We start from the raw sequence: 24,001 nt of genomic DNA, 5'->3' as shown, positions 1-24,001 counted from the left end.
TTATTTGATTAATTGAGTAGATTACTAAAATTAGTTAAGTTAGTTATTTGTAATAAATAAGTATTATTTTTCTTAAAATATCCCTACTAATAAAGTATATTGGTCAAAACTATTATTATTACAGGAATTATCTTGAAAAAAAAGAAAAAAATATGAAAACAAAATAGATTGAGATATTATATTTTAGATTAAAATAAAAATTAAAAAAGATTGAGGGTAATGATTTCTTTTTTTCAAAAAAAAAAAGGCACTGTAGTTACCAGATTTACAATAGATATAATAGATATACAAACTTTTAAACAAACCTTATTGCAAGAAAATGTAACAATTGAATAATTTTTTAACATTGTTAGTCAATCCCCCAACATGATTAAACAAAATATAAAACGCACACACGCATCCAAAAGAAAAATATATCTCGAACTTTTTTTGATAAGTGAAATTAAAATCCAACTCCGTTACATCTGGTCTTATTAAAAGTAGGCAATCTCCCTTCTCGTTTTTTTTTGGCCACTAGCTCCCTTCTCTCTCTGTTTTATTTTTCGGTCACCAGCTCCCTTCTCTGGGTTTTTTTTTTTTTGGGGGGGGGGGGGGGGGGGGTTTGTTTGGATTACTCACTTCTCATTTTAATTCGTTTCTGGTTTGTGGTTTCTACCTGAACCGAATGAAAATGATATTAAATATAACTGAAATGACTGACAATGCAGTGGCCTCTGTCAGCGAAATGAAAGACTGAATTAATAAATCCATTCAACCATCATGAAAATAAATGCTGATAGAATAGTTTATAAATAATTTTTTAATTATGATTTATAAAATATATTATAAGTTTTTGAGAAGAGTTTTATCTTAATTTATATAAAAAATATTTATAATAATTTTAAAAGTTTGAGTTATACCAAATGAGGCCTCAGTTGTCCTACGTGATTAATTGGACTTAATAATTTTTTTTATTTCTTATATCAGGAAAGAAATAAGAACACTATTGCTAATTTTATAAATTATTTACTTTATTAGAATCTAACAATAAGTTAAAACTCAATCATAATCCCATATTTGAACTCAAAACAATCGATCAATAATCTACCGTCATAAAATTTAATTAAATTAATGTATAATAATTAATAATCATTAAAAAAAAGTAATAACTATAAAAGTATGCTAAAGTACCAGGTAGAAAGTTTAACATTTAGATTTCATGTCATATCTTGCAGATCGATTATTGTTTTATGTACGGGCATGCCCTTATTGGTATAATTTTTCAGGGAAATATTACTTCTTTCATATTTTTTAATAAATAATGGTTATATATCATTAAAACGTAGGAAGAAAAATAATTTATGTCAAAAGGATGCTATTTTATAGTACCTATAGAATTGAAAAAGAAAAGCTTCAACCGATTGAATTGATAATCTGACTAATTTTCCCATGTTTGATCGGTTTTCTTTTTTGAATAGACCAGTTCAGACACAGTTTTATTTCTTTTTTGGTTTTTCAACCAAATTTGATCCAGTTTTCTCACCAATAGTAAAAACTACAATTGCTCACAGCAGTCGTTGGTCAATTTAACCATCGGCACCTCAGCTTTAAGCAACAACCAAATTTATTTCAAGCTAATATGCCAAATCCAACATAGGAACTCCGAGTAATTGCTTCATAAACCCCATCGGAAACTCGCTCCCAATTTTTGAAGCGGACAACCTACAAAGATTTTCCCTCCCTACTTCCTTCTTTTGGGGCCCTCTTTTTTGGTCAAGACCCACCAGCAAATTGCAATGCTGGTTTCAGCCAACGATTTTCCTGCCCTACTTCCTTTGTTTTGGGGCCCTCTTTTTCAGTCAAGACCCACCAGCAAATTGCAATGCTAGTTTCAGCCGCTGAAACTAGCATTGCAATGGGAAATGAGTTCTGAGAAACTGCCATCAATAACACTTAGCTTACTACTCAAACCAAAGTACTTCTTTCACAGCCAATCAATTGAAACATTGATTTGTCGAAAAATAGGAAACATTGCCCAACGGCATCTGCTAGCATTCACAAGTTTGCCTCCCTATAAGAAAACATTTAGGGAAAAAAAATGAGCATTCTTGTCTTTGAACTAATAAAAATAGCCAAAGATTGAATTCCCGAAATGTGCTTATTGCCTCATTATATTAAAAACCATTATCAACTAAATAAAAGTAAGAAGATGGACACAAAAAGGAGATGAACATGCCACGGGGAACTTGTTTTGCCATTGCTATCAGTTACCTTTATATGCTAAGAGTCGGGGATCAAACAATCTCATTCATTCTAAATAGTGACCTGAAACTGTGGTTGACATGTGGCCCTTGTCCACTACTTTAATCACCGCATCTGTGAAGGAGAACATAGTAAACCAGAAGCATCTGCACCTACAACTGCAAGATCACAGACAGTACATAGCTGTCCCTCCTGACTGGGCACAAACCGGGAACTGCAATATGGGCAAGAGACATCCTTCTGTCCTCGATAAATTGGCACATAGGTTGCACCACAGATCACAAATGGGTTACGAAAATCATAGTTCAATTCAGTGGCATCTGTCATATTCCTTTCTGCAGCTCCCAGTACTTGCCTAGCAGTCTTAGCTTGGTTTTCAATGGTGGGATTGGTCTCAAGTAGCCTCCTGGCAAAATTAGCAGCAGTAGCAAGGTTCCTTGCCTTGTAGCAGACAGTCATCGCATTTAGCAAGGCAAGCCTCAGGTGAGGCAGTTGAAGGTTGCAGTGAGTGAAATATGCTGCAAGCTCTTGCTGGCGTACTGGATTATCTTTCATTTCCCTTCTCTTCAGCTCCATTTGCAGACCCAAGACATATTCTTTAACAATAATAACTAACTCCTTCACTTCATCAACTTCCCTTCTTGACTCAACGACAATAACAGGTATTGTGTGAAGAATGCCGGTGAAATGCCGAAGAGCCTCAGTGAATTTCCCAGAAGTTGTTGCCCTATAACCAGCTTTAAGCTTCTCTTCCAATTGAGAGAAACTGAACACGAGGGCTGGTGGACCCCTCACATTTGGGCTAGCAGACTCGCTCCATCCTCTCTCTACTGCCAGTGAAACCACTGGAACTGACGGAAATGCATGCATATACGAATGGCTGCCAGTATGAAGATCAAGAAACAGAGATTTTAAAGGAGCAAAATTTTTAATGCCAAGTTGCCTGTTAAGCAACCGCATCGCAGTGTCAAAGTTGCCAGCAGCAGCCTGTTCAGCTGCAAGAGACGATTTCTGGATCCATATCTGGTTCACTGGCATGCCAAATGTTGGAGCAACAAACACTGTGGAAAGGGTGTTTGCAGCAGTCTTGGGGGTATCTAATTCGGGAGGAAGTTCAAGATCTTCAAGATCCCATCCTCCTTCTTCTTTTTCTTCAGCTGCATCTCCATCCTCCTCCAGAATGCTCGTCACATCCCCATTTTGCAAGCCATCTTCATCACCCACGTCTAGCCTCTCACCCCAATCACCATCAGCAGCTTCATCCTCTTCATCAATCCCATCCTGACCAACATTGTCAAGCCCACCATCAAATATGCCTCGCATAACCCTAAGAAGAGGCCAATCACCAGCAGACAAAATAGGGGATGGGGGCATCAGGAGAGCTGGTACTTTTCCTGCAGGCAAAGAAGGAATATTATCCCCCAGTTCAGCTGCAATACGTTCAGCAACATCATTCAACCCATGAACTGATGCAGTGATGTAAGCAAGGGGCAGATGGCCTGCATTCTCCAAGATCTTAACACGTTCACTGACATCTCCCAAATATAAGGCATCGTGAAATTGACCCATCACATCATTCTTAACTTCAGCAATTTTCAACATTTTGGAAAGTTTTTCCATGTTTCCAGTTATAAGATAAAGGAATGATAATCTCTCCAAACTTTTGGTCCTCTGGTATGCATATTCCACTATTCCAGCATTACCCTGGCGAAGAGCCTCAACTCCCAGCCGATACCAGTGATCTTTCTCATCAATTGCTGTAGCTGATGCAACTGCTATTTGAATGTTCCCACTCTCAAGAGCCAAATTGAACCGAGTTCTCTCATCCTTAACAAAATGAAGTGCAACCTCAGGAAAACCCTTCTGTTGTAGGTAAGCAATCATAGCCTGCCCACAGAGTTGTGAGTTTCTTATCATATTCATAACAAGATCATACCTTTTCCTCAGCAGAGAAAGTTTGAATAAATACTCGGTAGCATCAATAACTATGGCCCTGCTTTTCCCATCTCGATCCAAGCAGAAGATTGTATTTCCAGAAATCTTTGTAATGTAAATTGGGACATCAAGAGTTTTTACTATGCCACTATCTCCATTTGGAAGACAGTATTTGATGTGATTTAAAGTTGTGTAAATAAAAACACCATTGTCATCCCAGCCTCCACTTTTTACACGGATTGTCTCATGCAGAGTACATTGATGCACAAGCTTCTTGCTAGCAATGACAATGGCATGTTTGCCAAGCAAGGCAACACGTTCCATATCATTAGACCAAACAACATACTTGACAAAGGGTGTTTGAAGTTCACCGAGAACTATCCTCTGCTGAAGATCAAATATAACCACCCTATCCTCTGCCCTGCATAATAAGTTACCTGTTCCTGCATAGAAGATAGCATCTGTGGCTATCGGGAGAGCACTCCTTTTAACGAGCTCATTTTTCAAATTCTTCAATAGAACTTGGTTGGTACTTCTGTCAAGCACAGCAAACCTGTTCCGAGCCACAAAAAGAGCTGATCCTCCAACTCCTTTCTTTGCATCTTGCATATCACCCCTACCAGTGCCATCCTTGGATATGATATATAACTCATAAGATCCCCCATCTAAATCTGAACAAAGGAGGACAGCATTTTCAGTTGGACTGTAGGAAAGAAATTTTGGACTTTGATTAAGAGCAGGTCGTCGAATTGAAAGCACTTGTGTGTCACGTTGTGTTGAAAACTCATAAAGCCTCAAAAACCGGTCCTTAATATAGAGCACAGAGTCACCACTAACTGCAAAGGCTGGTCGTTCTCTCTCCAGTTTAAAGACAATCATACCACTATCATGACCAGCTGCCAAGAGATTCATCTCAGGGTGTGCAGCAAGAATCCAAAAACGGTCATGCTCCCGTCGAAAAGTTTGAATTCCAGTCCTCTTTGTTGCATCCCACACTCGAATACTTTTGTCTTCAGAATTGGAGACGATTATGTCTTGTTTTAAATGGAACATAACACATGATACATTATTCATGTGTCCCCTTAAAGTGTCCACTTCCCAAGCCTTTGTCTCTGTAAACAAAATAAGAAGCTATTCTATTACTCATGTTTTATAATAATGGCATGATTTACTAAGATAACAACAACAACAATAATGGCATATTAAACAGATAAAGGAGTTACTCAATATACATAATTGTTAAAAACAGAAACAGAATGCGAATGTGATTACTTGCACCCAAAAACTTCAGCCAACAACATCCTTATAACACTCTTTTTAAGGGACTCAAGACCCACATATTCATCATAAATTAAGAAAATGGTGACAAGAGTAGAAAAAAGCCAACTATGAACAAGCATCCAGTAAAAGATCCAATAGCAAAGCTGAGAGAAAAGAAAAGAGCAGTTACATAGATTTTCTTTTTTGAGGCTCACCATTCATTCTCCAAATTTTAACCTGCCTATCATCTGCTCCTGAGACAATAAGAGGAAGCGTGGGATGGAATGCAGCCCAATTGACTCCTCTATCATGACCTTCCAAAACATACTTGACAACAGCATCGATACCACCAAAAAGATCTGTATTCATCTGACTGAATCTCAACAAGTCATCTGAAGGAGAAGGAGAAGCAGACCTTTTCTTAAGAGAACTAATATCCCAAACCCGAACGGTCTGATCCAATGAGGCAGAAACAACGAGGTCCTCTTTAGGGTGGAAAGATGCGCACATTACATAATGATTGTGGCCAGTCAAGACAGATATACAGTTACGTGATTGCCAGTTCCAAATACGAATAGTCTGATCATCACTGGCACTCACTATCCATGGGAGCTCATGATGAAACTGCACAGTACGTATATAATCCAGGTGCCCCAAGAGAGTGAACAGACACCTATGCATCTTGTAGTTCCAAACTTTTATCTTGTAGTCATCCCCTGCCAGAAGAAAAACAGATAGAAACTCCCATGATCATTAAATTGGGATTGATGAGAAGAGATTAACTCTTCTCGATCAAAAACATTTCTCATTCTACAGCATTCCCAGCAGAGAAACATCCATATTCTGAGTTTATTTAAGTAATAACTGGATCAACATTAATAGTGAAACACAATTAAAACTATTCACAATTTAGATACCAAGAGACAAATCAATCAAGAAGATTTCTTATGAAGCGATCCAACCAAACCAAGAGAAGTCAAATAACAAGTATTTTATATTAAGCTCTGATATGCGCATATCGCATACAAAAATATAGTAAATTGATAACGATCTCAACCTTGTCATCAGATACACGCCCGAACGGCACACTAGGTCTAGTATTGTAATCTCGACCTGAACCTCGATCTCATAGTAATTGGAAGTGTATATTAAAGTTCAAATTTTACATATTTGATTTTTCTTAAAAAGAGCAACAAGTAGTAATAACTAAGCTAGATCTACAAGTCTTCAAATAATCAAAATAATATGACCCACGAATTTCCCCCCAATATCAACAAGATTATCAAAGGAGCATGTTCACACGTTTAAATTATCTGATTCGCAGTAACTACTTCGAAGGAAAAAGGAATTAAACGTAAATAAAATACCTCCAGAGACAAACAGCGGCTGAGATTTGTGAAAGTGGACGCCTCGTACAGGTCCATCGTGCTCATCAAATCTGTCAATGAGAGTGCCCATGCGATAATCCCATAACTGGATCACACCACTGTGAAGACTTGCCAGGATCCACGGTCTCTTACTGTGGAAACTCAGTCCCTTTACTCTATTACTCTTGGTCTCGAACTTCGTCAACATCTTCAAGGATCAAGTCGTCCCAAGATCAGTTCCCTCGGTACCCAAGTCAATCAAACACCCTGAAGAATACAGCAAACCACAAAAGCCCCACCCAGCTAAATCGAACTCTAAGAAGAAACGCAAACCACTGATTCGACGTTAAACAACAAAGCCGTCGGATAGAGAGCTCTACATTAAACTTCAAAACTACGCGATAATTTGAAGGCAAAAGCAGATTATAAAGCCTTCAGCTTGAGAAGACTCCAACAGGAGACGAAAGTAAAACAGAGGATCATGAAAAGGAGGAGGATTTGCGGGCACCTCCTAGATCTGAGTGTGTTTATAGATCGTGTCCTAATTTTAGAGGGAGAGAGGAAGAGAGGGAATGAGAGGAATTATTAAAAGTAATTTTCTGAGGGTTTTGGAGTAAAATGCCTTGAAGTTTGTCAGAATTAGGCTGACTTTAGCCGATGGATTTCGCGTTAAGGGTCGTGATATATTCCAATTCTACCGCTCTTAACATGTAAATAAAATGGCAGGCAATGGGCCTCGGTCGGGTCCGACTGGTCGTAAATAGAAACGCAAGGCGTCTTTCTTACCATGTCATGAGCTCGATACCTGCAAGTACACCTGGGATTAATCTGGCCGGTTGTGCTGGGATAACCTGAGGCAACGATACCATCCTACTCAAAAAAAAAAGGCAGGCAATGGTCTTTTTTTTTTTTAGGGTATAAAATCCCCAGAAAAAATTTAATTGTCATGAAATTCCAACTGCAAGTAATTACTAGTTAGCATAAAAAATATGTTGTTATTTTTTTATGTAAAGTTATTTCTTATTTTAAAACTTGTTATTGCAAACCCTTCAAGGTTATCAATGAATTTTAGCATAATTAAATTTTTTTTAATACCTGATTGTAATTTCTCTTTCCTGAGTCAAAGAATTCATTCAATAATCAATCAATTAATATAAAGAAATTGAAAACACCACAATGCACAGTTTTTCTTAATCATTTTGTGCTTGTAAAACTTTTTGGAAAAAATAACATTGCATGCATTATCAGTTTTACTAGGTCAAAATATATATTATCAGTTTTAGAGAAAGAACAAAACCTATTTCACATCAACTTTAAAACCACTTATAAGAATGTTTTATGAAAATCGAGATAAAATTCTTCTCACATATTTATTCTGTATTCTATAAATTATGATTGAAAAGCTGTTTATAAGTAATTCTAAACAGGCCTAATAAGAAGTTTTCATCTATTTTTAATTGCATTTTATAGTCTCGATTCAGTTATAATTTAATTCTTAAATTTTAAGTAACTCAATGAAATTTAGTTCTTTTGGTTTAACTATTTTAAAATATTATCAGCCCCCTGCATTTTAGAAAATTAAATTATACATTTTATGTAGTTTAAGTATTCAGAGACCAAGTAAATCCGAACATATCTTTAATTTTTTATTTTTTAATGGTCAACACAAAGAGTAAGCCGGGGTAGAAGAGTAAAACAAGTTTATTGCCGAGAGAGAGCCGATTACCTCCTCAAGTCTCGCTTTAATTCTGCACACGTGCTCAAAAGAAGCAGCTCAGGGACGGCGATTTTTTTTCTTCCAAGAGCAAGTTTGGGGTGCTACTGATGACAAGTTTCATGGTTTCATGTGTCTCCTTTTTTTTTTTTGGACCTTGTTACATGTGCGTCCCTCAAACATTATAGATAGGTCCGAGTATAGATAAAAAACTGTATCAAATAGTAGAAAGGCTAATTTCTTATTTTGTCAAATCAAAGTTCAAATTCTTATTAAGAGGGGTGTTTATATTTAATACCTAATAATATCTTGAATAGGGTTAGCTCTAATAAAAATTTATTTAAATAAATAAATACTTTATGACATTGCTAGGTACCTTGATTAAAATATGTATGATCACTTGTATTTAGGGTGTGTTTAGATGAAACCAAACCGTGATTTGGAAAAGTGATTTTGGAGAATAGATTCTGGGTAGAATAGATTCTGTGAAGAATAGATTTTGTAAAAAAGTGATTCTGAGAAGTGAGAGTGTTTAGATAGTTGTTATCAGAAGTACTTTTTATATATACAAATTACTAAAAAAAAGACATAAGTTCATATGATAATTATAGAAAAAATAGATTTTATGATATATTTTAATTTGAAGGAATAAAATTGTTAATAATATATTTTTTACCAACATAATTAATAATACATAAGATAATATAATTAATAAATAATTAATGTGTATATATATTTATAAAATATAAGATTAAATATGTTTATCAAAAAATATGTTTATCAAAAAAATAACAAGATACATATCATATAGGCTCTCACACTCTCCCTTTTTCTCCAAAAGCAAAAATTTTTTGCTTTTTCCAAAACCATGGTTTTGGTTTTTAGAGGAGGTGTTTGGGTGATTGACACCCCAAACCATGATTTGGGGTGTCACCCAAACACACCCTTAGCTTGCTACTTTTATGGCTGAAAAATGGCATTAGGAGGACATACATTTTGTAATGTTTGGAACATTTGTAGAATAACAAAAGAGTACTCATCCTGTCTTTAATATAAGACATAATTAAAGAATTAATATTAGTCTTATATATAAGACTATTCTATATATTTATTAATTTTTTTCAGATTAACCTTATTAATATCTCCACAACAATAATCAAGTAGAAGAGGGAAAGAAAGAATTAAAAAAGATACTTAGAATATTTTAGAAAAAATATATCATATTAACTAATTTAACTAATATAATTAATTTTTTTAGATTAGTTAATTAGGTTTTACATTAAAGACTGCAAGAGTATTATTTAGATAAAAGTTATAAACATAAGCAAACCCAAAAAAAAAAAAGATAAAAGTTATAAACGCAATCATGTTTTAACAATTTAGGTGCATAGAACTAAAATACTTAATACTACTTCCTATCCTTAATATAAGAGTTAGTTTAACTTTCAATTTAGCTCTAAATATAAGATCTAATCTATTTTGTCTTTTGTATTTATCCATTTTTTTTCCAAAATAGTCTCATAGTAATTGTACATGTTAAAGGTTTTTCAAATAGTAATTCTAGCTAATACACTTGATTAGTAAGGATATTTTAAGAAAAATATCTGTTTATTACAAATAACTAATTTAAATAATTTTTTAATTCACTCAAATTAGTCAATTAGCTCTTATATTAAGGACAAGAGGTAGTAATAGATATGATTTTTAATACTACCTCCAGTCCTAATTATAAGACCTCGTTTGCATAATACAAACGAGATCTTATAATTAAAACCGGAGATAGTATTAAACTTATCGTTTAAAAGACAAGTGTATTACTAAACACTCTTTTTAGTGCGAATAAGTCACAATCAAAAAGTTAATCAACGGAAATTGTCGAATAATTTCTTATCTTGTTAGAGTTAGAATGTTTTTTCAGTTCTTCAGAGCAATTTCTTACTTTCTGTCAGTATTTTTTTTAAAAATAACAATAAACTATATTTGATCTATTTTGTTCCCCTATTAGTCATCCATTCATACTGGTTAAAAAAATCATTTATCGAATATTGAGTAGGAACTTTGCAATGAGACTTGTACAAGAGGAATAATTTATTGCCAGATTCCAACATTAGACATCACTTGTTTTGTTCCAGGAGATATGGTTTAAACCCACAGCCTGCTCCTATATAAATATACATATTACAAGCTAAAAGTGACCAGATCTTGTTCATAACACTAATTGGCAAATCAATATGGGCAGGTCACTACCTTCTAGAAGACGGCTGGTCTAAACTTCTACATGCGCACCCAGTGTTGATTCGCTTTATATCCTCTACAAAAGGGAGAACCACCTCTTGCACGAAGCAGGATATTATCGTGATAAATGGCATCGAATTGATATTCAGCTATGGAAAAAAAACTCTATTGCCGTTTCCCTTGAAAAGCTTGAACAATTTCCTCAGCTCTAGATTCAATGCCTTTCAGATATTCTGTTAGAATGCGCTGCTGGTAAGAACCTCCCTCCTTTGATTTTCATGGACAAATCAAGGGAGCGACATCAGTTAAAAGGAAGAGAAAGACACAAAGAACAATTAAATCTACAGACAAGAGGCAGGGTTTTGTCTCACAGTTCTAATCAAAGTGCGCTCAATTCGTTTTTTCACGACAGCATTGAGTTCCTCAGGTGAAACTTCCCCTGTGCCGATTGTCAACCCTTTGATCAGAATATTGTTCCATTCTTCTTCAGGGGCTGCAAGAAACCAATAATTGGCTAATGGGACTAATGTAATTGCATCCGGGGATAAAAATGGGCTCGTTATCAATCCAGATACTCTGCTTATAGTGATGAAATTTCTGATCATCAAGAGGCTATGACCAGAAGCTGCAGGAAACAGCAAATATACAAATTTGGTGTATTTAATACTATTTCCAGTTCTTAATATAAGACCTAGTTGACTAATTTGAGAAAATTAAAGAAGTTAAAAAATTACTTAATTATAGCACATGTTACATAATCTTTTTAAAAGTACTTATGTGTATAATTAGAATATATATAACCATAAGCCGAGTAAATTAGCTGGTAATACAATACTTTAAAATAATTTATTTAATCTCTCCAAATTAGTCAATTGGGTCTCATATTAAGAACCAGAGGTAGTATATTATTCTCCAACAAAGCTTTTACATAGGTCTTTCATCTAACCAAAAATCAACTCTGCATCACAGGCACAGTCAGGAGACCCTCCAAATTGTGCCTTCCATTCTTTTCATAATATCATATTGATTTAATTCATTTTACCTTGCAAATTTATCAACCTAAATGAAATTCAAATATATCAAAGGAGATTCTTTAAAAATGAAGTCCAGCCTGGGAACCTTCACTTGATCATATAAATAAGATAATTTCCCAAGACATGACACTCTGCGGTGATGAAGACACCTTGGATTATAGTTTCGAGGAACTGCTCGTCCTTCAAAACTTCATCCCCTGCAACAAGAGCACGCAGAGCTTAGTGATAACTTGATTAAATATTTATATCAAGCGACAAGGATATGCTGTAGTCAGATAGACAATCACATGAATAGATTAAATTAAAATTCATGCTTTGCACTTGAGAAGAGCAGATACCAGAAAAGAGAGAGACAGAATTTGGAGAAAATGAAGTCTCAACTTAAACCAAAGATCAATAAAACTTAATTATTCAAACATGGCAAATAATGAAAATCTTAACGACCCATTAAATTTGACATGCTTTTCCCCATATAGTGTCCTCTATGTTGCTCCTGTTCACTCAGGTCAATTTATGCTTCCCTGGGAAGCATATGCTATAGGAATTGTTGCACGAGATATTTTCATGTTGTTTAACTAATTCCTCTAAATATAAATCCCGTCACCGTCATAATCCTGCAATAAGCTACGTACATGCCAAGTTCTCAAGTAGGATCACGATTCCAAAAGCATATACTCATCTCGTTCGACATAAATTCCTGTGATAATTGTGATGCATCAGCACATAAAACATACCTTTATTGGCATAACTACGTTTCGAGAGAACCTTGGAAGCATAGAGCTGTAAAACCTTCTGCAGCATAGCCTCCAGCCCGGGCTTATCTCCATCTTCTTTTGCCTGCGCATTGTAGGAAAAAGGAAAAGATAATATTAATACTATTGGAGTATTGAGTACATCAAATGAGGCTCAAAAAGGAAACTAATGTAAACATAATATATATATATACACGTCAGTAAAGCAAAAGTTGCTGCATTTACACAAAGAACAGACGAGGGTTATTTTAATAAAACTGAAAATTTATAAGAAAATTAAGTAATAATAATGCGAATATGATGGAAATGACTCCGGCAACTTGTATTATTTACTGAGAAAAGTAACAATCCACAGGGTATAACCTAATGGATAGCACCCAGAAGGAAACCTGTAGCCTAGTGCATTCGAGAGCACCACACTCCTCACAACACTCTAACAATATTCATGCCCCTCCTCAACGACCTCCCTGACAACAAATACCCTGCGTAACTAACTCCTAAATCTCTTTCCCACAATTACCCTCAGCTACGCACCTAGCCCATTATCACATATTGGGCTTTTTCCTTACATATGTATACAACGGCCCGGGTTCAACAGAATATAAATGCAGGAAAAACTGAAAAAGAAACCTAAGCAGTTCTACCCCTCCCCTTTTGGCCATCAAAATCTAAGCAGTTGAGTGCTCTAGGAAAGAAACTTTGGAAATTTATTCAAATTTCTGATACCACATACACGATGTATTTTTAATATATGGTTGGTCAACATAATAATATTGTTCCCATGAATTCACTGCTGTCTAAATAAAAAGCAGTAAAAGAGATTTACCTGTCTTAGTTGCGCACTAACTTCCGCAAGAAATCCTTCGTCCAATTGTCCTTCTTGCTCCCTTTGACTTATTTCCTAATTATTTGAACTTGTAAGTTGGAAAATTGATCGGACTGGTTGAAAGAATATATGTTTGAGTACAACAGACCAACATACATGCTCTTGAAACAAAATATACTCATCTGCATGAAGTTTGTCACTTTTGCCTTCAGAAAAGACAAGATGATGCGAGATTCATTTATGTTTACTTCAGAAAAGAGTGCTTTGATTACTCTAATGTTCTTTATTATTGATAACTACTTTCAGTCTTTATCGCATTCAGTTTCCGATAACTGATAGTGGATCACTGATCTTCAAGAGCAGCTCATGCATATTTCAGCCCACTGAATGAAGATTAAAAGATATGACATTTGTTGAGATTTTGCATAAATCTAGTCAGATATCTACGTGTTATAGTCAAATAAGTAATTTAATTATTAAGATTAGTGTTGGGTTATCGCAACTAGTTTCTTCACTCAACGGATGCGCAGAAAAACAGCCTAATTTTGAAGGGTATAAGATATCCCATTGTACAATAACACAGGTCACTCTCAGTTCAGAGAGAAAGTGAGAAGCTTACTTTTTCCATCAATGCGAGGGCCTGAGGATCTCTGGGAGGCCAGGGAATCTCTTCAACAACATCATCAACCACAGGCTTTAGTACTCCCTTGAGGACATCTGTAGCAGACTCTATTTTTTGCTGAGTCACACAAGGATTAGTATTAAAAGAAGCATCAAAGAGAATAAACAAGCGTGGCTACAAGGTTAACGGAGGTAAGAAAGTACATTGGTCTTGTGAACCAATCGATCCACCACGGTCATCACAGTTAAAGCCAACTCCTCATAATCTTTCTGCGTATTCACAATAAATAAAAGCAACTTTTACTAAATGGCATGACTATAAAGACACTGAATAAAGAAACATTCTAAGAAATTAAAAACCCTGCCTTATCATCCTCAGATTTGCAAGTATCAGTTCTTGCTGCAAGGCGGATCCAAAAGCTTGGATTGAAAGCAAGGATATTTTCAACAACAAGTTTCTGAAGCTGTTTACGGAGGAAAAAAAAGAAGCAATACTGTCATTTAAAAGAATTATAGAGTAAAATCGAGTAAAAAAACTAAAAATGCTTGTGGTTCTGAGTGAATGGAATAACACCATGTATAATCTCGTTCACGCATGAACACAAAATTGCATCGCCAATATGATGCAAACAACAAACAAACTAGCCTTCCATGCATGCTAAGTAAAGGCGTTAAATTTGATAGCCAGTTAACGAATTAAGATATATTATATGGGAGGGGGCGATTATAGCAGAATCACAGACAAACCACAATCCGTTATCCGCGTGGTTAAAGATAATTACCAAAAGTAAGGAAAATATGGAAAGGAAGGCTGGGGAAAATTTTGATATCTACGCTCTTACTTTCTGAGGATCTGACTCCCTCAGCATATCTATGAGCCTATCAATTTCCACAGTCTTCTTGAAGGCTTCCTCAGCATCTTGATCGACTGCACATATCAAAGTTTTCCTGTTTTAGATCCAAACACGTAAATTTACCAACGGTCCCATTGTCAATATGATGACTGCGCAAAAAACACTGGAAATTAAAATAAACCATACATGAGACTTATTTGATTTAGCAACTCAAGTGCAATAAGAGTAGAAGCTAGCAAGTAAACCAGTCAAATTATTACGGGAACCAAGTTTCAAGCTACGGATATTACCTCCTTCTACGATTCAAAGGAAACGATCTTAGCCTCTGCATCCAGAAAATAGCATTGCAACGCTGAGCCAATGAACCCTGAATTTGGAGAAGGATATAGGATTAGCAGGATTACTTGAAGGTTCCCTCAGAATAGAGAAAGGAAAGAAAAAGCCACAAATTGCTTGCAGTAAACATCAAATAAATACACAATTGTGGACAAGGAATCCGTATATATGAATTCTGCTTGGTCTCAACCACCAAGAATCAAAGAAAAACATATATTGCATAAAATTACGTTCCACCCTCACCAAGAGCAGAACACGATAAAAATCCGATGTAATTGATCCTGGAGTACCTGGAGACGTGTGGAACGCGAGGGAGTAGGGAAGCAACGACGTCCAATAAGATAAGGAGAAGCAGAAGTATTGACAGAGAATGCAGCCATTGTGGAAGTTAAAGCTGTAAGAACTGTGACTCTGGCTTGGCGGGAGACACTCTAATGACCGTTCAGGGTCGCGCAACCAAATCTCCGAGATATGCCTTCATCCGAAAGTACGTTCTTACAATATTTTTTTTTTTCACGTTTTTCTTTTTAAATTCTTCTTCTTCTCCTTCTCTTTGTTTTTTTTTTGGTATACCGGCAAGCGGAATTATTGGTATAATAAACTCCGACTTTGTCAGGAGGCCCACGGGGGAAAACTGGGCCGAATAAGACGCAGTAAAATGACACAAACATACAGTGGAGCCCATTTTTGGCCCGAAAATGGAAGCCTAGGTTGAATAGGGTCCGGCAGTTTCCTACCAAGGTGATCAATTTATTTTCCTCCACTATAAAAATGGATTCTAAAATTCCTCAATTTTTTTTATCTTATTTAATATATCCTCTAATTAAATTTTGTTAAGAACCAACTCAACTTGATGTCAGTGATGAGAACTCGCGTTACTTATAGTAACTCAATCTTTATATTTGTTTTCTCAATACATCCCAATTTCTATAATTCCTTAATTCTTTTTTTTTTGGGGTCAAACCATAATTCCTTAATTTAATAAACTATAATTTTCCTAAGAAAAAAACTATAGGGATTAAGTTATATAGTAAGTCAAAATTCAAAAACTAGATTAACAATTGAGAAAGAGTTCAGCGCCTAAAATTAATATTTATCTCTAAAATAAAATATATTAAACAAAAATGCACATGCTCACTTCAGTATCATTTTATAATTAAGAAATAATATATTCCAATAAAATGATCTGAAATAACATAAATGATGGAACGCATTTGAAAGTAAAACTTGAATAATCCACAATTCCACGTCTCTAAGGAGATCAAAATTTTCACACCAGGGTGAGGCTGCCTTCCGTGGACTTGGGTCCATGTGAAGTACGCAATAGGAATTGGCAAACAGAGTGCAAGCATGTTTCTTGCACTGGAAGCTTTGAATAAGATGGAGAATCATTGATGGATATTTCCAAATTATCTACCCAAAAAAGTCTGTCCTCAGTTTTTAATGTAAAAATTAGTTTAATTTTTATCTTAATTTTAAATATAAGACCCAAATTTATTTTTGTCTCACGTATTTATTTATTTCAATATAATATATATAATAATAGTAGTTCTAACCAATACACTTAATTAGTAAAGATATTTTAGTAAAGACAATGTATATTTATTACAAATAACTAAATTAATTTTCTTAATATACTCAAAGTAGTTAATTAGTTCTATATTAAGGATAAAAATAATAATATAAAATCCTTATTCTTATGAGATACAAGTCATATATTCGTCAGCTAAATTATCATGTTAAATGGTTCGTGAATATTCCCATTTCGAAAATATTAACAAATTACACACCAACCGATATTTACTTTGGTGCTTGCCCAATTAAATGCTTTTTTACCAACCACTACTATCAGGTTATTGATTAAATCTCTATGATATTTTGGTTCTCTCCCTAGCGTCCACAATCTAGGGTGTGTTTGGATGAAATCAAACCGTGGTTTGGAAAAGTGATTCTGGAGAATAGATTCTGGGGAAAATAGATTCTGTGAAAAATAGATTTTGTAAAAAAGTGATTCTGAGAAGTGAGAGTGTTTGGATAGTTGTTATCAGAAGCACTTTTTATATATACAAATTACTAAAACAAAGACATAAGTTAATATGATAATTACAGAAAAAATAGATTTTATGATATATTTTAATTTGAATGAATAAAATTGTTAATAATATGTTTTTTACCAAGATAATTAATAATACATAAGATAATATAATTAATAAATAATTAATGTGTATATATATTTATAAAATATAAGATTAAATATATTTATAAAAAATATGTTTATAAAAAAAATAACAAGATACATATCATATAGGCCCTCACACTCTCCCTTTTTTCTCCAAAAGCAAAAAAATTTTGCTTTTTCTAAAACCATGGTTTTGGAGTCAAAACCATGGTTTTGACCCAAAACCATGGTTTTGGTTTTTGGAGGGGGTGTTTGGGTAGATTATTCCCTAAACCATGGTTTGGGTCCCCAAACCATGATTTGGGGTGTAACCCAAACACACCCCTAATCATAAGGTACTTTCGTTGAAGTTACAAGCCAGAAGCTAAGTGGCCTATCACATGGCAGGGAAATTATGAGCGATGCACATCTGTGAAAAAAGTGTACAATTGGTCGTTTCAAAATCCCCATCCATGTGGGTGTACATGAAATTCATAAAATAAATCAGATATTAAGGTTCATTGTTCCTTTCTTACCTTTTTCATGCTGACAGCTTGCAAAATCTCTCAAATATTTCCTTCAAAGATTCTGCCAACACGCCAATATATATGTGTGTGACTCTTTCTGAAAAAGTATTTTCTTGTCGTCTTGTATATATGTCCAATTTTTTTATTTTGGTTCTTGCACTTTGATCAACTTTAACCATTATGTGTCGTGTATTTCATATAACCAATCCTACTTAATAAGACAAGACTTGTTATTATTACGCTTTGATCAACTTTGGTCCCACTTGGGTACCTTGACGTAGACCTTTGCTTAACTCCCTTCTTTGTATGCCAACGATAATCCCACATCTCATCAAAACTGAGTGTATTTGGGATAGCGGTGATAGAAGTAACTTTTTTTTAATCTGGCTTTTACATAAGTCAGATTGAGTAAAAACAGCTTTTTTAAACTTATTGCATAAGTTTGTTTCAGTAGCAGAAGTCAAATACACAAAACATGAATCCAAATATCATTTTTCAATCTACCTATTACTTCTCCGGTTGAGATGCACGTTTGAGTTTCCAAATGTGATCCCAAACACGCCTTTTATAACCCCAGTAAGGACAAGCCCTGCAATGACCTTTTTTTTTTTTAATAAAATCAGAAGACCCGAAAAAAGGCAGGAAAATTAGAAGAATTATATAGCTATTAGGACTAAAAAATTATGCACCCAGTTGTTTGTGTCATTCATAGAGGACGCAAGGAAAAGAAAAGATAACCTTTAAAATCATGTCCCGTATCAATATAGGATCCCAGTCATGAATTGAACCGGGACTCATCGAGTGCAATAGCAGCCTCTCTCTTTTTAATTTATTTCAGTTATTAATGTCTCTTATTGCTCTGTTGATATGCAGATAATATTTGATAAATGAATTTAGGAAGGATCAATTTAAGAAAAATTATTAATGCACGAAATCTGAGTCTTTACAAATGAGATCAAATTTCAACCAAAAGATTGGTCAAAAATAGAATTGGCTATCTATGATTTGTGTGTTCATATTTACTGCCTGAGAATGCCTGTGTCTGGAAAAAAAATAGGGCATATAATTTTTTTTGTTTTGAAAAAAAATATTATATGTTTTATTTGCAAAAAATTATTACATCTAACGTGATCATTTACTAAATTAGGTGCACCTATCACCAAACACATTCATTTCAATGCATGAAGAATTTTGAATATCCCGTTTCCACCCACGGTCCCACCCATTATCGTTTTTCTTGCACGGCTTTTTTTGTGGGCTGGGGGGCCTTATATTTTCTGGGAAAAAGAATATTCTTAAGAGAAAATGACCCCAAAAAAAAATTAAAATTTTATAAATGTTAGACAAGGAATATCAATAAAAATTTATTATCATTTATAAATTCAAATTTGTCAATACCAAATAAAGTTATATTACTAAACCTGATTTGGGATTTGTAATTTTCAGTTTCTCTTTTCTTCTTCTCATTCTTCGTATTCTTAATTTGTTTATAAAAATATAACGCAAGAAAGAAAATAAAATAAAAGACTTAACCACATCATCCTTCCTAGCAAAATAATTGCATATATGATAAATAAAAACAAACAAACAAACAAATAAAAAATCTTACGATGCTGTTGTGTCCCACGGTATGACTTCAACTGCAAAACTTTTGAAAGTGCTTAAAGTTTAGATTAATTGATGCGAAGATAAATGCGGGGCCATGCCTCCCGAGTTCAGAATCAGAGCCCGGGCTTCACTCTTCAGAATTCAGATTCAGACAGAGACACACTCAGAATGAAAGCGAAAGTGCGAAACCCTTTTCTAGAGAACTTGAATGTAACAACCCATGGTCCAAAGACTCTCCAACTTCGAAAGCTCCCATTTAATTACTCAAATAAACACACACAGTTCGAATAATAATATATACTTAAACTATAAATTTCCCCAAAAACGAAAACATTCTTAAGAGATCCTCTAACAATGCATGACTTAAAAAGTGTTCGTATTGGTTTTTTTTTAAAAAAAAAAATTTTACGGAGACCAAGATAAATAGGGAAAAAAATTGTATTTCAATTTGATTGAATTTTTTTGGTGTATTTTTCATAGTTTCTAAATAATCCTTTAGATTAAGAAAAATAATACATTTAGTATCAAATTCTCGTACAATAAACAATAAAGCTATATTTAGTACAAATAGTACAACTCACATAAAAATTTCATGCAAATACAAATGAGCCACTTTAAAGATAAAATCATAAAACAACTGCGGCAAGGGGTAACTAGGGTCAATAAAAGATGTCAAATTAGAAATGTGTTTTATATGGAGCAAAGGTTGGGACATGGGCTGGTGCATAGCCTTGATAGTCAGAAAAAGTGAATGAATAATAAAGAGGTCTAGCTGTTCTCTGTGGACCCCTAGTCCCTGGAGCCTAATCAGCGCCCATAAGTCCCTCGTCCTCATTCCCTCTTTCGCTTGCTTCCCATCTCAAAATACCATCTCTTTCTCCTCCTTGAGAGAGAGAGAGAGATTCACAGAGAAATGAAGATACTGTGCGATGTGTGTGACAGAGCGGAGGCCTCTGTCTTCTGTCCCTCCGACGAAGCTGCTCTCTGCTGCGCCTGTGATCGTACCATCCACCATGCCAACAAGCTCTCTCGCAAACATTCTCGCTTCTCTCTTCATCACCCTTCCTCTAATTCCTCTCCTCTCTGCGATATCTGTCAGGTACATTGCTCTTTCTTTCTCTTTATCTTACTTTCTCCTCCAGGCGTGTGTTTAGATGAAACCAAACTTTTAAAAAAGTGATTATGGAGAATAAATTCTGAGAAGAATAAATTCCGGAAAAAATAGATTTTGAAAAGAATAGATTTTATAAAAAAGTAACTTTAAGAAGTGAGAGTGTTTGAATAGTTGTTATTATACTTTTTATATATACAAATTACTAAAAAAAAGACATAAGTTAATATAATAATTACAGAAAAAATAGATTTTATAATATATTTTAATTTGAAGGAATAAAATTATTAATAATATATTTTTTATTAACATAATTAATACTCCTCCGATCCTTAATATAAGACCCATTTAACTAATTTGATTAGATTAAGGAAGTTAGGTAAGTTAGTTAATTATAAAAAATATGATACATTTTTCCTAAAACACTACAATTATCTTTCTTAATACCTTATCTCCCTTTTTTATTTGATTATGGTTGGGAGAGTATCGATAAGGGTAATTTAGAGAAAATTGATAAATATGATAAATGAGTCTTATATTTAGGACCAAAACTAACTTAAAAATTGGATCCTATATTAAGGACCGGAGGAGTAATACATAAGATAATATAATTAATAAATAATTAATATGTATATATATTTATAAAATATAAGATTAAATGTATTTATAAAAAAATATGTTTATAAAAAAAAATAACAAGATATATATCCTATAGGTTCTCACACTCTCCCTTTTTTCTCCAAAAGCAAAAAATTTTTGCTTTTTTCAAAATCATGATTTTGGCCCAAAACCATGGTTTTAGTTTTTGGGTGGGTGTTTGGGTGATTTATTCTCCAAACCATGGTTTGGGGTGTCACCCAAACACAGCATTAATCTTAGGGTGTGTTTGGATGAAACCAAACCGTGGTTTGGAAAAGTGATTCTGGAAAATAGATTTTGGGGAAAATAGATTCTGTGAAGAATAGATTTTGTAAGAAAGTGATTCTGAGCAGTGAGAGTGTTTGGATAGTTGTTATCAGAAGCACTTTTTATATATACAAATTACTAAAAAAAAGACATAAGTTAATATGATAATTACAGAAAAAATAGATTTTATGATATATTTTAATTTGAAGGAATAAAATTGTTAATAATATGTTTTTTACCAACATAATTAATAATACATAAGATAATATAATTAATAAATAATTAATGTGTATATATATTTATAAAATATAAGATTAAATATATTTATAAAAAAATATGTTTATAAAAAAATAACAAGATACATATCATATAAGCCCTCACACTCTCCCTTTTTTCTCCAAAAGCAAAAACATTTTGCTTTTTCCAAAACCATGGTTTTGGAGTCAAAACCATGGTTTTGACCTAAAACCATGGTTTTGGTTTTTGGAGGGGGTGTTTGGGTAGATTATTCCCCAAACCATGGTTTGGGTTCCCAAACCATGGTTTGGGGTGTCACCCAAACACACCCTTAATCTAACCACAAAAGTAGACTTAGAAATACCAAATTTTGAAGAAGGAAGAAATGCTTTGACTCGAGAATCTGATGTTATGGTGATTGTTACTTTTTTTTTTTTTTTGGTTGCAGGAGAGGAGAGCGTATCTGTTTTGCCAAGAGGACAGAGCGATACTGTGCAGAGAATGTGACGTTCCTCTTCACAGGGCCAGTGAGCATACTCGGAAACATAACAGGTTTCTTCTCACCGGTGTGAAGCTCTCTGCTTCTATCTCGAGCAGTGATTCTCAATCTAACATGAAGAGACACAGATCATCAGTTTCAAGTCAGAATGCCAGTTCTTCAATGGTGAATAGGTCTTTATTAGCCTCAGCGACTGGTTTTGGTAACGTTGAAGATCAGAGCATGATTAGTGATACCAGTTCAGTTTCAACAAGTAGCATTTCTGAATACTTGATCGAGAAGATACCTGGTTATTGCTTTGAAGATCTTCTTGACGCTTCTTCATTCCCTCCACTTAATGGTTTCTGCAAGGTTTGCTATAAACCCTATGAACTACTGCTACAAACAAAGTCGTCGTTTTTTGTCTTTTAAATTTCACGCTTCTTGCACACATTTCAATTTTCAAACGAGGAGACAATTTCTTTCAAGTGTGGCCCACTCACTAACGAACAGCATTATTAAGATATTTATGTCGTGTTATTGTGTTGATGTTTCCCAGGAAAAAAATTAGAGGGAGATATGTTTGTTTTTCTTATGGCATTATTCTAATTAAGAACTCTGTTTTGTGTGTGTATTGCAGAAGTATGGGAACCTGTCAGCATTTGAGGAGGAAGATATTAATGAAGCAAGTATGTATTTGTTTAGAAGCTCAAGATGAATTCCCCGCACCTTTAATTTGGGCTTCTCCTATCTTCCTCAGCTTTTGCAATTCGCTCGCTGGATCTCAAGAAATGACTAAAGAGAACTTCGCCGAATTGTTCATAAAAATCAATCTTCTATCAACAAAACAGTGTTAGACGCTCCCGTTGATTAGAACAGTTTGTACAATCAGTTAGAGGATATCTTCTATTTAGTTATTTGCATTTCCTTGCTTCTTTCTTTCTTTTCATTTTTCAATTTTTCTGGGGAATCTTCTCGGCTTTCGATTTCTCGTTTCAGACTCTTATTTTCCTTCTTTTAGCAATAGACGGGAGTACTTTTCATTAGTGTGGAGGTCAACAAGACACCTATGGCTCTTGGAAGTTAACAAGATAAGTGGAAAGAAATTATCTTACTTATTAGTTTCTTTTTAATTATATTATTTAGCCATTTTTCAATTGAAATAACTATCTTTCTACCCTGCCATGCGACTAATTCCGTGTCGGCGGTTGATCATGGCGTTCGTTCAAAGTTAGCTGCTTGCAATTCGGTGGATATAAGGAACTTCTCTAATGTCGAACAGGCAACCAGATAATATAAAGAAGGACTCACATTTACGTGCCTTGTAAGGAAATATGATTGCATAAGTTAAATATAAAACTTCAACTGCACATTTGAGTCGCTCTCATTTAAGACCTAAAAAAATGACTTAAGAATAATATATAAACAAGCAAAAATCATTACTTACAACCTTTGTTGATATATCAATATGATGTCTAGCACTATGCATCGAATTTTAGAAATAGCTTTCAAAAACGTATAACTTACTGTTCATAAAAGGTAGACTAAGGGCCTGTTTGGATAACATAAAAAACCATGGTTTGGATCCCAGACTTGCCAAACACCCAGAAAAAAACAGAAACCATGGTTTTGGGTGAAAACCATGGTTTGGAGTTTAAAACTATGGTTTCAGAAGAAGTGAATCTATTCTGCTTCTAGCTCAAATGGGAAAGTATGATTGTGCCTATAGAGTAAATCTTAACGATAATATGATTTTAACATTCCTCAATTATTTTTTATAAACATATTAATCTTATATTTT

At 34.3% G+C, this 24,001-nt stretch overlaps 3 protein-coding genes across 4 annotated transcripts; 1 reads left to right on the top strand and 2 right to left on the bottom strand.

The window, feature by feature from the left end:
- Positions 1 to 1,496: 1,496 nt before the first annotated feature.
- On the bottom strand, positions 1,497 to 7,354 carry LOC114723618 (coatomer subunit alpha-2-like). Its single transcript, XM_028909820.1, has 4 exons — positions 6,804 to 7,354; positions 5,652 to 6,152; positions 2,251 to 5,288; positions 1,497 to 2,050 (listed from the first exon to the last, which is right to left on the bottom strand). Exons 1-3 carry the CDS (start codon positions 7,009 to 7,011, stop codon positions 2,347 to 2,349), a joined length of 3,651 nt encoding a protein of 1,216 aa, XP_028765653.1. The 5' UTR covers positions 7,012 to 7,354; the 3' UTR covers positions 1,497 to 2,050; positions 2,251 to 2,346.
- A 3,240-nt stretch (positions 7,355 to 10,594) lies between these two features.
- LOC114723658 (uncharacterized) lies at positions 10,595 to 15,624 on the bottom strand. Of its 2 annotated transcripts, XM_028909875.1 has the most exons (11): positions 15,466 to 15,621; positions 15,130 to 15,206; positions 14,828 to 14,933; positions 14,351 to 14,449; positions 14,190 to 14,255; positions 13,984 to 14,103; positions 13,365 to 13,439; positions 12,521 to 12,623; positions 11,936 to 11,983; positions 11,124 to 11,245; positions 10,595 to 11,019 (listed from the first exon to the last, which is right to left on the bottom strand). In XM_028909875.1, the coding sequence occupies exons 1-11, from the start codon at positions 15,553 to 15,555 to the stop codon at positions 10,918 to 10,920; spliced, it is 1,008 nt and encodes a 335-aa protein (XP_028765708.1). In that variant the 5' UTR covers positions 15,556 to 15,621; the 3' UTR covers positions 10,595 to 10,917. The 2 variants fall into 2 exon arrangements, with proteins under 2 accessions (XP_028765708.1, XP_028765709.1); XM_028909876.1 differs by lacking the exon at positions 10,595 to 11,019 and having other exon boundaries at positions 11,182 to 11,245; positions 11,872 to 11,983; positions 15,466 to 15,624.
- A 4,746-nt stretch (positions 15,625 to 20,370) lies between these two features.
- Positions 20,371 to 23,184, top strand: LOC114723651 (B-box zinc finger protein 20-like). Its single transcript, XM_028909864.1, has 3 exons — positions 20,371 to 20,567; positions 22,171 to 22,572; positions 22,841 to 23,184. The coding sequence occupies exons 1-3, from the start codon at positions 20,382 to 20,384 to the stop codon at positions 22,916 to 22,918; spliced, it is 666 nt and encodes a 221-aa protein (XP_028765697.1). The 5' UTR covers positions 20,371 to 20,381; the 3' UTR covers positions 22,919 to 23,184.
- Positions 23,185 to 24,001: the final 817 nt, after the last annotated feature.

Source organism: Neltuma alba, unplaced genomic scaffold (genome assembly GCF_004799145.2).
Source record: "Neltuma alba isolate B1F8T4 unplaced genomic scaffold, ASM479914v2 tig00012148_pilon, whole genome shotgun sequence".
Classification (NCBI taxonomy): Eukaryota; Viridiplantae; Streptophyta; class Magnoliopsida; order Fabales; family Fabaceae; genus Neltuma; species Neltuma alba.
Note: the sequence above shows the minus strand (reverse complement) of the source record. Positions and strands in the feature narration are given on the sequence as shown.